We start from the raw sequence: 13,909 nt of genomic DNA, 5'->3' as shown, positions 1-13,909 counted from the left end.
GCTCGCGCCTTTATTCGTGTCTAGTGGCGATATAGCAATATTCTACGGGTAAATGCAATTTTAAAATTTTTTACAAACTAAAAGTTAAAAGAAAGTTTATTTTCCATTTCTTGGGCAGCATTTATATGATTTTTTCGTTTTTCTCGAGAGCTGGAAACAGTTCTTAAAAAAGGTCAACATAGGAGTGTGCCATCCTAATGACCTGCAGTGAATAAGTAATTAATATTTTTAGAAAAATTTCTCATATGCAGTTTTGTAGCCCATTCAATTATAGTGTAATTAAGTGCAAGTTTGAAGTGACTCTAAAAGCCCCGATTTTTCAAATTCATTTATTTTTTATTGACAGTGCTGCGCATTTTATTCCATATAAAAGTATGCTCGACAAACTTTGTAAGAGAAAATGCGCAGCACTATCACCAAAAAAAATTGTCAAAAATCACCGCTATTTTACAGACACTTGAAACTTGCACTTTATTGTACCCCTTTGTTGACATTTTTTTAACTCTGTATAAAGTTTTAAAATCGGATGTAATGAATATTAAAGAAACAAAATTAAAAGTGTAAATACTAAAGATTAAAAAGTTGAGCTATTCAAATGACGAGGAGTGTATATGGCGTACCTTTGGGAGAGTGAGCCTTTTTACTCCAGAATGCGTGTGCAGTGGCTCTCATTGCTATACGTGGATTAGTAAGATTTGTTGCCCCCTTCCCGTTTGCCCACGATTTTCCCCTGATCAAGCCCGCGAAATGGGCCCGCTTGCCCGTACGGGCAAAAAAGCTCATACGGGCAAAAGTGCCCATGTCCCTGCAAAAATTGCGACTACTCCATGCATGCATGTAAAGAGTACTCCCTAAGGACCAAGGAGTGCTCCAAAATTAACCACAATTCATATAAAAATATGGTCCAATTAACATTGCGATGTCCTAGGGCAAGACCATATACTCCATCTCTGCATAACATCATAGTAGCACAAAACTACTCCAACATATTAACAATGGCATTGTTGTTATATTTCTTCGTTTGTACACGCTTTTGTTCTTCACTTCTCAAATGCTTTTTCGAAATCAATAAAAACCAAGACAAAAAATAAAAATTACATGTTGCCTATGACGGCATTCGAACCCGAACATGCTGGGAGCTAAGAACTAACAGCGAGCATCTCTACACGTTCAGCTAAAGCCACACATGCAAATGTGCTTTCAAATGCTCAACTTCAATCACATTTCGTTAAAACACGAGCAGTGATCGGATAACAAACAATAAGCTGGCGCAGACACGAGTTGGTCCGCTACAGCATGACAGAAGAACACTTTTGTAAGTACTCCAATTTACCACAAATATACTACATGGTCCAACGATTTTTGCAGGGGTCTGCTTTAAAGCATCAGATAATTCCTCTACTCGTTTTGCAAAATCAGAATAGTTGTTAGAAGAATGTAACGACGCGATTTTGCCAGACACATCTTTGGAATTATCTGGTTTGATTGTGCTGCGTAGCGGATCTTTAATTTCAGTAATCGGAATTATTTGACTGGGTAAAACCTCACGCGCTTTGCCTTCGAGTGTTGACTTTAAAAATGCTATAATGTTGTAGTTAAACTTTCATCCGATGATTCTTCTATTAAATTGATTTTGTCAATGAATGAGTCGAGCGATAGCGGGTCGCCACTATAGTTTTCTTGGATAATAGATGCACACAGGCTAATAAATGATTTGTTTTGCTCAGGTGTTGCCATTTTTACGTCGGTTGTATATTCAATAAAATTTATATTCCGGGAACTAATCGTTACGCAAGGCTTTTCTCCAACTTGTAAAAAATCTTTAAATGAAGGCAAAGAACAACTTTTTTTAACGGTGGACACTTCTGTGTGCCAGCTGACAAGCGTCAGCAAAGTCGTCGTCGTAATCTACCTCTGAATTTAAAATATCTTCTTGTATAAGAACTGAAAAATCTTCAGGTACTTTAACTTTACACCCAATTTTTATAAAACACTGAAGTAGTTTCTCTTTACACCTTGGTAAACTTTTAATTATCGATGCTGGCTTGTTTCCTTGTTGTTCCGAGTTTTTTACTTGAATTAAAATATCGTTGTAAGTTTCGATTAAATATTTTCAATATTCGTGAACTTTTTCCCGATTCGTTGAAAGTAGACGACTTGGAAGAACACGCTTGGTAACTTTTGAAAATTTTGCTTGTATATCTTTGAGTACAAGTTCAACATCTAACATCTGGCACACGCAAAGCAAAAGATCTCTAAAAATCTATCGAACTGTTATGTTATTGAAAAAAAAATTATTTCAATAAAGTTGTAAAATTTTAAGTTTGGCTAGCATGGCATAGAAAACTGAGGAAAACGTTTATTGATAATTAGCCCAGTAAAATTAGATAAATTTGGTAGGAAATTAAAAAAAAAAAATTGTACCAGCGATTTTTTGATGCAGTTTACTTCTATTTGGCACGTAGATCATGGATCCACAGTCTTTCCCCTAAATTTCATTTGACAACATTCCGCCATCTTGGATTTAAGTTTTTTTTTGGTTTTTTGCGATTTGCAAGCTTATTTTGCATTTTTCGTATAAAATGTTCAAGACAAATATGTAGAGAATTTAATTGCCTACATTTGTTATATAGAAGATTTTTTAAAAATAGAATTTCTTATTTTAAAAAATTAGCCAAAACTTCGAAAAAACTTTACATTGTCACGCTTTTTGCCATTTTTTGACAACTTCTGTTGAAATACATAACATATTGTAATTCAAAAATTGTAGAGAATTTCAATTCTCACAACTTCTATACCAACATGTTTTTTTGTATGACGCTTAGATCACGGCCGAGAACATGCCAAACATAGCGATTAGCCCAATAAAATGAGATAAATTTGGTAGGAACAAAAAAACACATATTTGTAACAGCGATTTTTTGATGCAGTTTACTACTATTGGACACGTAGATCATGGATCTACAGTTTCGCCCCTAAATTTCATTTGGCAACATTCCGCTATCATGGATATTATTTTTTTGGGGTTTTTCGCGATTTGCAAGCTTAGTTTGCATTTTTCGTAAAAAATGGTTTCAACAGTGACAATGTAACATTTTTGCGCAGTTTTTGCTAATTTTTTACAATAAAAAGTGCTATTTTTAAAAAACCTTCTGTACAACAAATGTGGGAAATTGAATTCTCTACATATTTGTATTCAACCATTTTTTACGAAAAATGCAAAATAAGCTTGCAAATCGCAAAAAATTCAAAAAAAATAATATCCAAGATAGCGGAAATTTGCCAAATGAAATTTAGGGGCGAAAATGTAGATCTACGTGTCAAATAGAAGTAAACTGCACCAAAAAAAACTGCAAAAAAAATTTTATTTTGTGCTCCTACCAAATTTATCTAATTTTATTGGGCTAATCGCTATGTTTGGCACGTTCTCGGCCGTGATCTAAGCGTCATAAAAAAACGTAGGTCTAAAAGTTATGAAAAATGAAATTCTCTACAACTTTGGAATTTCAATATGCTATGTATTTTCAACAGAAATTGTCAAAAAATGGCAAAAACCGGACAATGTAAAATTTTTTCGCAGTTTTTGCTAATTTTTTACAATAAAAATTTCTATTTTTAAAAAACCTACTATACGACAAATGTGGGAAGTTACATTCTCTACATATTTGTATTTAACCATTTTTTACAAAAAAATCAAAATAAGCTTGAAAATCGCAAAAAACCCAAAAAAAAATTTAAATCCAAGATGGCGGAATGTTGCCAAATGAAATTTAGGGGCAAGACTGTGGATCCATGATCTACGGGTCAAATAGATGTAAGCCGCATCAAAAAATTGCTGTTACAAATTTTTTTTTAAGAAAAAGTTTAATTTTACTGGGCTAAATTATAATTGTTGAATTATTTTTCCATATTTTAAACGAAGCTCTAAAAGTTGCAGTATAAAAGCGCGGCAATGGCACAGGCGAAAATTCGTATTAAATTTTTATCGAATATTTGAAAAAATAAAAATTAATGTAAATTCCAAAATCTGACTCCTGCCTAATGTTGCAAAGTATCGAAGAAAAATTTTTGTAAAACTTTAAATTGTTGAAAAGTTACGTTTAAAACAATATTAATATTTGTACATCACTGTACCACAGAAGCTGAAATTCCATAAGAAAAAACAGTAACAGTATATTAGAGTGGTTCATAAAAACACTCTTTTTGGAAATTTATAAACATCAGAATATTGTTATGTGTGATAAAAAAAGAGACACGTATTTTTTTATTTTGAAAAAAGTTTTTTTAGAGGTCGTGTTGGGCGGTTTTGTATAAAACGCTGATGTTCTCAAATTTTTTATTTTCTTGACATGTTAAAATTCAGGTAAAAATGTGGTTTTTGCATATAATTACTCTGGTATTATTGGAGAACATTCCCTTAATTACATACCTGTCTTGGGTAGTTAGAATGGGCCTAATGCCCGAAAATATGATCTCGAAAAGATACTAGTAAAATTGAATCGTTAACACTGAACGCTTTACGCGTTGTCATGGGTTGGAACTTGTTATCACGAGGTTTCTGAGGTTGCTAATTAGGAATCTGAAGTCAGTTTTTCAAAATTCAGAATGGCGGATCCAAAATGGCGATTAATTATTTTTTTTTAATTATTGGATTTGTTCGAAAACCGGCACTCGAGAGTTTTTGGGTTCGCCGATTACGCATCTGAAGTAAATTTTTTTAAATTCAAAATGTCGGATCCAATATATCGATCAAATTAAAAAAAAAATACTATAATTAAAACGTTGATACTGAACGTTTTAAGCATTATCAAGAGTTGAAACTCGTTTCCAGGGGGTTTCTGGGGTTGCTGATTACGAATCTNTTTTTCTCTTTTTTTTTTCTTTAGGAGCTGGGCCACGGTTGGCTGCGAAGGACTATGAATAATTCCAATGGTTGCCTTTCGCACTCACCTTGCACACACACAGTTTCTTTCCGCTTTAAGGAAATACTTTGGTTTTCAATTTTTAATTTTACAAACTTCCGCTCGGTTTATTCAAAGTTTTTAACAATTAAAGTTTATATTTTCACGGATGTTAAAAAGATGACACAGTTAAAAAGATTTTTAAAATGCTAATATTAAGGGGGCGCGTAGACCGGCGTTAATAGCTGAACTGACTTTTGCATCATTTGGCACGATGATGATAGGCGGCCGTGCGCGCTCGTTAATCATTTTTCGAACTTCACACCGCTGCGGCCACAGGATGCACGCACGGCCGCTGAATTTAGTTTAAGCGGCGGCTTAAACATCGTCCCCGCCCTGCAGGAATGCGTTGCTGAGCGTCTCCTGCAGCTCTTTCAGGGCGCGGATCGTGTTGCCAATGACGCGGTGGGTGGTGCGGCCCTGGAAATTGGCCGTTTGTAGGCCTTGGGGCGTGCGCGCGATCGTCCGGTGGGCGGTCTTCTTGCGCGGCGGTTGCGGTGCCTGGTTGCGCGGGTTCTTCTGCGCCTTCTTCTGCCCACCTTTCTTCGGCGGTGCCCTCCGCTTGATGGGCTTGCATGATGTCGATTTGGCCCGGTTGGGCTGCTGGTTTCGTTGGCCTGTGCGCGCGGGCCTGTTAGCTGCCACATGCAGCAGCGTATGGTGCGCTAAGCCACAGGTCTTGCAACTACCCGGCGAGTCGCATTCCCCGGTAGTGTGGGTGAGCGCAAGGCAGTTGACGCAGTAGCCTTGCGCGCGGGCTACTCCCAACCGTTGCGGCGGCTTCATCGCCTTGAAGGCCGGGCACGTCCGCAATGCGTGGTAACGGTGGCAGAGCCGGCATTGTAGGCAGTTGTCTGTCTCTGCCGTTGGAGCCAGGGGGCACGCCTTCCGTGCTGCCATGATGTCTTCGATCTGGAAGTAGAAGCAAAGGCAGAGAAACGAGAAGTACTTGTGTACAATGTTTAAACGGGAAGTTAAGACCCTTAATATACAGAAGGAAAATATGTATAGAATTATCTATTGTGCTTTTGGAAGGAAGCACAGTTTGACAAGTGGCCGCGTGATAACTCCATTTTGTGTACGGACTTCCACGACACGTATGTGGTTATCAGGGCCATGGCGAACGTTTTCGATTCGTCCCAATCGCCACTCGGTGGGGGGGAGTGAATCTTCTTTGATCACGACGATGTCGCCTGGCTGAGGATCGCTTTGTGGGGTTTTCCACTTGTATCTCTTCTGAAGATCTTTGAGGTAATCTTCTTTCCAGCGGCGACTAAATTGGTGGTGAAGTGCTTTGACTTTCTCCCACCGGTTTAGTAGAGAGAGGTTTTCCGCATTAGACTCGGGAATGGCCAACAGCGGTGCACCTCGAAGGAAGTGACCCGGAGTAAGTGCTGTCATATCAGCTGGGTCTTGAGAAAGTGCGGATAGAGGCCTCGAGTTGAGGACTGCTTCAATTCGCACCAGAAGCGTCGTGAATTCTTCGAAAGTGAACTTGTGGGTTGCAGCGGTTTTCTTTAAATGGATTTTAAAGCTTTTCACTGCAGATTCCCACAAGCCGCCCATGTGGGGGGCGCTGGGTGGTATATATTGCCAGTTGATGCCTTGAGGGGCATATTTTTTGACAATGTCTGCGGAACATTCGTTAAGGAATTTAACGAAGTCGCGTTCTGTTGCGCGCTGGGCGCCAATGAACGTTTTTCCATTGTCGCTCATCATTTTTGAGGGAAAACCTCGTCTGCCAACGAAGCGGGCGAATGCTGCTCGAAAAGCCTCGGTTGTAAGATCCGAGCATAGCTCGAGATGCACTGCCTTTGTGGAAAAACAGACAAAAACTGCAACGTATCCCTTGATAAGGGTTGTAGATCTTAGCACCGATGCTTTAATTTGGAATGGCCCAGCAAAATCTACTCCCGTTGTGGAAAATGGGAGTGAGAAACTGCAGCGCTCAGGGGGTAGAGCGGCCATTATTTGGGTGCGTGTTTGTTGCTTGTAAAGCGTGCACACTTTGCATTGAAAGATGCATTTTTTAATTAGAGGTTTTAGCTTTGGTACGTAGTACTCTTGCCTTACCATTTGGAGCATTAATCGTGTTTCTGCGTGAAGAAGCAGCGAGTGTAAAAATTCCAAATATAGCTGGCAGAACCTCGATTCGGTAGGGAGAATTATTGGGTGCCTTTCATTATAGCTTAATGTGGAATGTGCTAATCGGCCATTAACCCGTAAAAGTCCGTCTTTGTCCAACGAAGGATTGAGAACAATAAGAGGACTTTTTTTGTTAAGTGGCTTTTTATCTTGCAAAGCGCTTTTTTCGCTCGGAAAATGGCGTGATTGCGCTGCGTTGATAAGATGAATTTTTGCATATTGAAATTCGTTATGTGTCAGATGTGGATAGGTGATTGTAGCTAACCCCTTTGATTTGTTGCGGGCATTGCTCACGAAGCGGAACATGTACGCAGTCACGCGGAGTGCTCGAGAGAAAGAAGAAAAGCGATCAAGAAAATCGACCTCTTCTTCGAGCGCGTGATATACCTCCACCTTGCGCTTTTCTGGTGGAGATGCACTGCATGCCTTTGACCTTGGCCATGCATCCATGTGGCAAGAGAGCCATGTTGGTCCGTGCCACCAGAGTGGGGAATTCGCCAAATCCTGCGGTTTGCACCCACGGGTGCCGAGGTCGGCTGGATTATCTTGGCTGGAAACATGGCGCCATGCACCGGTTGGAAGATATTCCCGGATTTGAGAGGTACGATTGGATACATACGTCTTCCATGTACATGGTGGCTTTTCAAGCCAAGCTAGCACAATCTCTGAATCTGACCATAAGAATGTGTTGCACGATTCCAATTTGAGCTGTTTTCCAACAGTTGCGACCAGTTTTGCGAGTAAGACTGCACCACACAGCTCCAGGCGTGGCAAGCTTACCGTCTTCAATGGTGCGACTTTGCTTTTTGCAACCAAGAGAGTGGAATATCTTTGGTTGCTAGCATCTGCGCGGATGTAAATCGCAGCGCAATATGCTTTTTCCGAGGCATCACAAAACCCGTGGATTTGGGTATCTTGCCCCGGAGTGAAATTAACCCATCGAGGGATTTCGATGTGGCAGATGGCTGGCAGATTTTCTGCGAACTGTTGCCATTTTGCCAAGGATATAGGTTTGGCACATTCGTCCCAATCAACGCCATCTAGCCAAAGTTCTTGAAGAAGAATCTTTGCTTGAATCATCACTGGCGATAGCCATCCTGCCGGGTCAAAAAGTTTTGCGACAGAGGATAAGATTTGTCGCTTTGTGACGGCATTCGATGTCGATGCAGGCAGAATGGTGTAGGAAAACTTATCGGTGAGTGCGTTCCATTGTATACCAAGAGTTTTGGTTGTGGAAGCGCTCTCAAATTTCAAAAAGTTGGAGTCGAGAAGATCCTCCTTTGGAAATTTTTCTAAAATGGCCGGATGATTGGCCGTTAGTTTCTTGAGTATGAAACCAGCTGACTTAAGCGCTTTGATCACTTGAAAAAGTGATTCAGTGGCGTTGTCAATATCATGACTTCCGGATAGGATGTCATCCACATACGTTTCGGTTTTAAGTATTGCGGCAGCCAAGGGAAATGTCGCTATCGTATCATCTGCTAATTGATGCAGGGTACGGATAGCGAGGTATGGTGCACAATTAACCCCGAACGTTACGGTTTTAAGATTATAATCGGTGACAGGAGAGTCAGCCGATGTGCGAAATAAGATTCGCTGAAAATCTTTATCGTCCTCATGGATGAGTATTTGACGATACATTTTTTCAATGTCGCCATTGAACACGAATCTGTGCATTCGCCACTGCAGAATGAGCAGCATGAGATCTGGCTGGAGTGTGGGACCAGTGTGCAACACGTCATTCAGGGATTTTCCTGAACCAGATGTTTTTGAGGCGTTGAATACCACGCGAACTTTGGTGGTTACCTTATCTGGTTTGACGACCGCATGATGTGGCAAGTAGAATGAGAAGTATTTGCCATTAGCTACTATCTCACATGGCTTCGTGTGCTCCATATGACCGAGGTCGAGATATTCTTGCAACACATTGTTATACATTGTGCCTAAGTCTCCTTTTTTCTGAAGCGATCGCTCCATGCTAAAAAACTGCTGAAGTGCAGCAGACCGAGAGTGGCCCAGAGACAGCTTTTTTGGAAATTCTTCCTTGAATGGAAGTCGCACAATGTATCGACCGTTTGGGGCACGAGTCGTTGTTGTTGCATATATATGCTCACAAGCCTGATCTTCAGGGGAAATTTGTGGAGGTTGTGGAATCTCCTCCTCTTCCCAAAACTTTCGAAGCTGAGAGCTGAGAGTTGCATTCGAGCACTCTTCTACTTGTGTCGAGAATGACACCACATTTTCGGTTATTGGACCACTGAGAATCCAGCCAAATATTGTTTTTTGCGCAAGTATTGTGTCGCAAATATTTTGTATACCTTCCAGCAGGATTTGTGGAAGTATATCGCTGCCGATTACCATGTCAGTTTGAGCTGGTATGTGACAGCTTGGGTCAGCAAGTTCAAGGATCTTGAATTGCTGCCAGTTTTCACGGCTAATGGTGAATGTAGGCATGTGCCTCGTGAGCTGAGGTAACACGATAGCCTGTGTGTTTATCCGTTGCATGGTTTTTGGTGCAACCAATGTGAGTGGACAAAGCTTTGAGGAGCTTTGTACTACATGTCCACCCATGCCGGAAATTTCGAACTTGGAATGTTCGAATGGTAGTTTCAACCGTTTTTGAACTTTCGAGGAAATGAAAGTTCTTTGTGAGCCTTGATCAATCAGGGCTCTAAGTTGAAACAATTCACCCTCGTGTTCAACTGCGACTATGGCAGTTGGAAGGAGAATTTTGCTATCATTGTCGGTGTGCAATGATTGTATTTGTGCTTGTTTGGAACAGCACGGTTGCTCGCTGGAATCGGAGCTTGACTGCGCTTGTCGAGCGGGAGGTGTCGACTGGGCAGTAGTGTGTTGTGCGGCGGTTTCATTCGCTCGCGCACTGGAGTGTCGAGATTGTGGTTTGGGATTCATGTGCAGCAGGGAGTGATGCCGTTGTTGGCAATGTGTACATGACCACTTGCTCGGACACTCATTAGTGCTATGGGTATTACCAAGGCAGTTTTTGCACAGCTTGGTTTGGTTTGCGAATTGTACTCGGTTCGGTACCGAAATTCGCTTAAATTGTGGGCAGACTCTAATGGGATGAGGGGACTTGCAGTAAGAGCAAGTTGGTTCCCTCTTAGGTTCTGCCACAAAGGTTTGAGTCCTGTTAAAGGACCTGTTTTGCGCAGCATTTTGATGAGCGACTGGTTTTTGTTTATTTTGGCTTGGATGAAGCCGGTTAAGTCTTTCGACTACTTCGTATCTTGAAGTAAGAAAATCGTCCATTTGTGACCATGAGGGTAAATCTCTTCGAGAAGAGAGAGATTGTTCCCAAAGTGACAGTGTGGTTTCGGGCAATTTGGATGAGCAAATGTACACCAATATGGGATCCCAACTGTCTGTCTGGACGTCTTGGGAATTAAGAACTGACAGACAGTTGTTAATTGATGTTTGCAGCCTTTGAAGTTGCTCGCTATTCTCGGATTGAATAGTCGGCAAAGTCATCAAAATTTTAATTTGGTTGTCAACCAAGATACGTTTGTTTTCGTATCGTGACCGTAAAGCTTCCCAGGCCAGCTCGAAGTTATCATCGCTGAGCGGGTATTGCTTGACGATGGAACCGGCTTTTCCTTGAGTTTTGTACCGGAGGTGATACAGTTTTTGAGCACGGGAGAGCTTCGGGTGGTTGATGTACACCGCTGTGAACATGTCACGAAAAGCGGGCCATTCTTCGTAACCACCGTAAAATGTCTCCGTGTCACAAGGTGGGACTTGAAGAAAAACGTTTGCCTCTGCCGAGGTGTGTTCCACGCGGGGTGGTGGACTCGGTGCGGCGATTGCTTTAATCAACGACAGTTGATCGGCAATTTTAGCTTTGGTCACCTCATATAATTCAAGGCAAGTGAAGTACTTGCCTTCTACCGAACTCTTAAAGTTTTCGGGTAGGCTGTCATCTGGCTTTGAAAAAACCAAATCATAGGCGGACTGAAGCCGTGCCCAACAATCATCTAGTGATTTGTCTTTTATCATAAGATATGATTCAGTGTGGTCTTGGATTGGTGCATCACTGAATTTTGCACAGTATCTCATGATACTGTCACTTTCCGCTATAAACTTTTGAGCGGATGGGTCAAAAGTTTTAGATTTCGGGCGCGGTGAGGGTTCCCTCTTACCACCGGTGGCTTCTTGCGAAGCAGTTTTTGACCTTGTCTCGATTTCAGACATTTTTGGTGGACTGTGTCCAAGTGGCATTTTTAATGCTGTGGAAGGTCACACGTATAAAAATTGAGAGAAAAATTTATCAAATTTTACTGAGTACCACCCAGATAACGTTCGCAAAAATTAGAAAAATATATGTCAAACGAGTAAAAATTGCACTTTGTGCCACAGAAAATCAGGAAAAGAATTTTAAGATTTTGTGGCGGTGTTTGTGTTTTTTTTTCTTGCAAATTATGTGAAATTATATTTGCTTTAATTTTTGGTTCAGCACTTTTTATTACGTGGAAAACGGAGCGTCCCAATTAAATCCGCGGAATATGGATTTGAAAAATTTCAGTACGAGAAAAAAAATTACAAACACTTTTCACTTTTATATACGTGGTGAAATATACGTATGTATAAATATTTAATGTGATATAAATAATTATGTAAATACTGAAAAAGTAATGGTTATTTATCACTATCTAGACCAATGCAATTCGGGAGCTTTCCCTACTGGGTTGCATGTATCTGATATCTTGAACTCACTTCTTATCGCGTTATGGATAATATTCGTGTGACAATATTCTTTGTTAGCACGTATGTACAAAAGTGCAGAATATGTAGAATGTAAAAATGTACGTACGTATGTATGTACAAATATTTACGTATGAAGCCGAGTATATGGCTAAGCTATGCTTTGTCACAGCAGTGGTGAGTTAAGAAACGAAAACAACAGAGAATTTGTTTTGATTATAGTGCGTATGTATGTATGTGTGCGGGAATGCACAAGTGGATATAATAATACGTAAAGAGCCGCTCACCGCTGAGAGAGCGGGCTTTGATTTACGTTCTCTTAGCTTGGTGAGTGCAGCAGAGAAAAGCAAGATTGAAATAAATTAAAATAAGCTAGAGTGCGCTTGGTACGTGTGGACTGTATTGTTCGATAAATAGCAGCGACTCTCTTAGCTATTATACGAATAGTTGCAGAAAATGCAACTGGTAAAAATGTTTATATGTGCTAACGTATGTACATATGATATATGGGAAATAGTGCACTTATGTTTTTCGGCAATTTGTTTAGCCAAGTTCAACGAACTATGCGACCAACGGCAAAAATTGGTAAGCAGAGGAAAGTATGTGATTTTAATGTGCTAATATTTTGTTCTTGCACAGTGGGACACAGTAGGCATATAAACTGCAACGGAATTTATTTTGGGGTATATATCAGAATTTGTATATATGTACATATACCTATATATATATATATAAGATTGGCGGTAAGTGGAGATATACCGCTTTCCGGAAAACGGAATGTTTCTACCAAAATTCAATAGCGGCAAATTGCCGATGTGAGATTTTTGGGCGGCAAGAAAATATCCGCAATTTTAGTGAAACCGTTTTTGGCGAGAATAAATACGCCTTTTATGAAATTATATATATATATATGTATGTATATACGTATGTATGCCCGTTGGCAGTTTATTAGAAATAATATAACTTTTAAGAATATGAAAGTTATATTTATTTCAATTTTTAAGGAAATTAAAAATTTGCCGACTTACTACTTTCCTTGATTTATGTAGCGATGAATGTATGTAAGTCCTTTTTGCGCCGGGGTCTTCTTGTGCTGGTGTTGTTGTTACCGCTTATGTTTATGACGGCTGCTGATGATGTTGATGGCTTCTGGTGCTATTGATAGCTGCTGATGCTGGACGGTTTTTTTTTCTTTTGCGATATGTATGTATGTAGACAATAAGCATACAATATGTGCACTCTTTTCAACACTGTCTTGTTTTTTTTTTTTTAAAAAATATTAAGTTTTGGAGGGTTTTGTTTTATTTCGTTTTGTTCATATGTATGTACATATGAAAATTAAGCCGATTTGTTTAGTTCAAAAAAGGCGTAGGAGATTATTTCAATTTTTAATTTTTTTTTTTTCCCCACAGTTTTTTTTTGTCTTATTTGTGTATGCTTATGAGCAAATAAANATTGTTTGTTGTTTATTTAAATTTCAAAAATTTATAATTTTTGTCTTTTTTGTTTTTGTATATGTACGTGCACTTTCACCACTTGGTTTATAGTTTTTGGCGTCGTATAAACGAACGAGCGAGTGGAATTTAATTTGTTAAATTTAGTTAAATTTTTTTTCTTTAGGAGCTGGGCCACGGTTGGCTGCGAAGGACCATGAATATTTGATCGCTTGGTCCCTTCGCACTCACCTTGATCACATACACACTTTCCGTTGGAAGGAAACACTTTGGGTTCGATTTTGAATGGTTACAAAGTATCCGCAGTTTATTTATAAGCCGTACAATTCGGCGCAAGTTATTATTAGGCTTTCACACGATATAAAAGTTGAGTTTAGAGGTATAGATGTGTATGTATATACACAAGAGTTTGCTTATTTGACAAGATAAGATAGGAAGGGCGCGTGCGCGTTGTCCGACTTGAGTAGCTGAACTGACTTTTGCATCATTTGGCACGATGATGATAGGCGGCCGTGCGCGCTCGTTAATCATTTTTCGAACTTCACACCGCTGCGGCCACAGGATGCACGCACGGCCGCTGAATTTAGTTTAAGCGGCGGCTTAAACAAATCTGTTGTCAGATTTTTATAC

The 13,909-nt window shown here is 39.9% G+C and overlaps 2 protein-coding genes across 4 annotated transcripts; both read right to left on the bottom strand.

Annotated features, from left to right (window-relative positions):
* Positions 1–4,876: 4,876 nt before the first annotated feature.
* On the bottom strand, positions 4,877–13,261 carry LOC108371002 (uncharacterized). 3 transcript variants are annotated; one of them, XM_017626473.1, is made up of 2 exons: positions 11,838–13,261; positions 4,877–5,873 (listed from the first exon to the last, which is right to left on the bottom strand). In XM_017626473.1, the coding sequence occupies exon 2, from the start codon at positions 5,859–5,861 to the stop codon at positions 5,280–5,282; it is 582 nt and encodes a 193-aa protein (XP_017481962.1). In that variant the 5' UTR covers positions 5,862–5,873; positions 11,838–13,261; the 3' UTR covers positions 4,877–5,279. The 3 variants fall into 3 exon arrangements, with proteins under 3 accessions (XP_017481962.1, XP_017481961.1, XP_017481963.1); XM_017626472.1 differs by having other exon boundaries at positions 12,854–13,261; XM_017626474.1 differs by having other exon boundaries at positions 12,857–13,261.
* Positions 7,046–11,342, bottom strand: LOC108371001 (uncharacterized). Its single transcript, XM_017626471.1, has 2 exons — positions 7,182–11,342; positions 7,046–7,057 (listed from the first exon to the last, which is right to left on the bottom strand). The coding sequence occupies exons 1-2, from the start codon at positions 11,340–11,342 to the stop codon at positions 7,046–7,048; spliced, it is 4,173 nt and encodes a 1,390-aa protein (XP_017481960.1).
* Positions 13,262–13,909: the final 648 nt, after the last annotated feature.

This window comes from Rhagoletis zephyria, unplaced genomic scaffold (assembly GCF_001687245.7).
Source record: "Rhagoletis zephyria isolate East Lansing unplaced genomic scaffold, Rhagoletis_zephyria_1.1 Rzeph_scaffold_04637, whole genome shotgun sequence".
Taxonomy (NCBI): Eukaryota; Metazoa; Arthropoda; class Insecta; order Diptera; family Tephritidae; genus Rhagoletis; species Rhagoletis zephyria.
Note: the sequence above shows the minus strand (reverse complement) of the source record. Positions and strands in the feature narration are given on the sequence as shown.

Bases quoted from the DNA above. Each gene is read 5' to 3' on its own strand.
- LOC108371002 (XM_017626473.1), bottom strand. From the start codon at position 5,861: ATGGCAGCACGGAAGGCGTGCCCCCTGGCTCCAACGGCAGAGACAGAC.
- LOC108371001 (XM_017626471.1), bottom strand. From the start codon at position 11,342: ATGCCACTTGGACACAGTCCACCAAAAATGTCTGAAATCGAGACAAGG.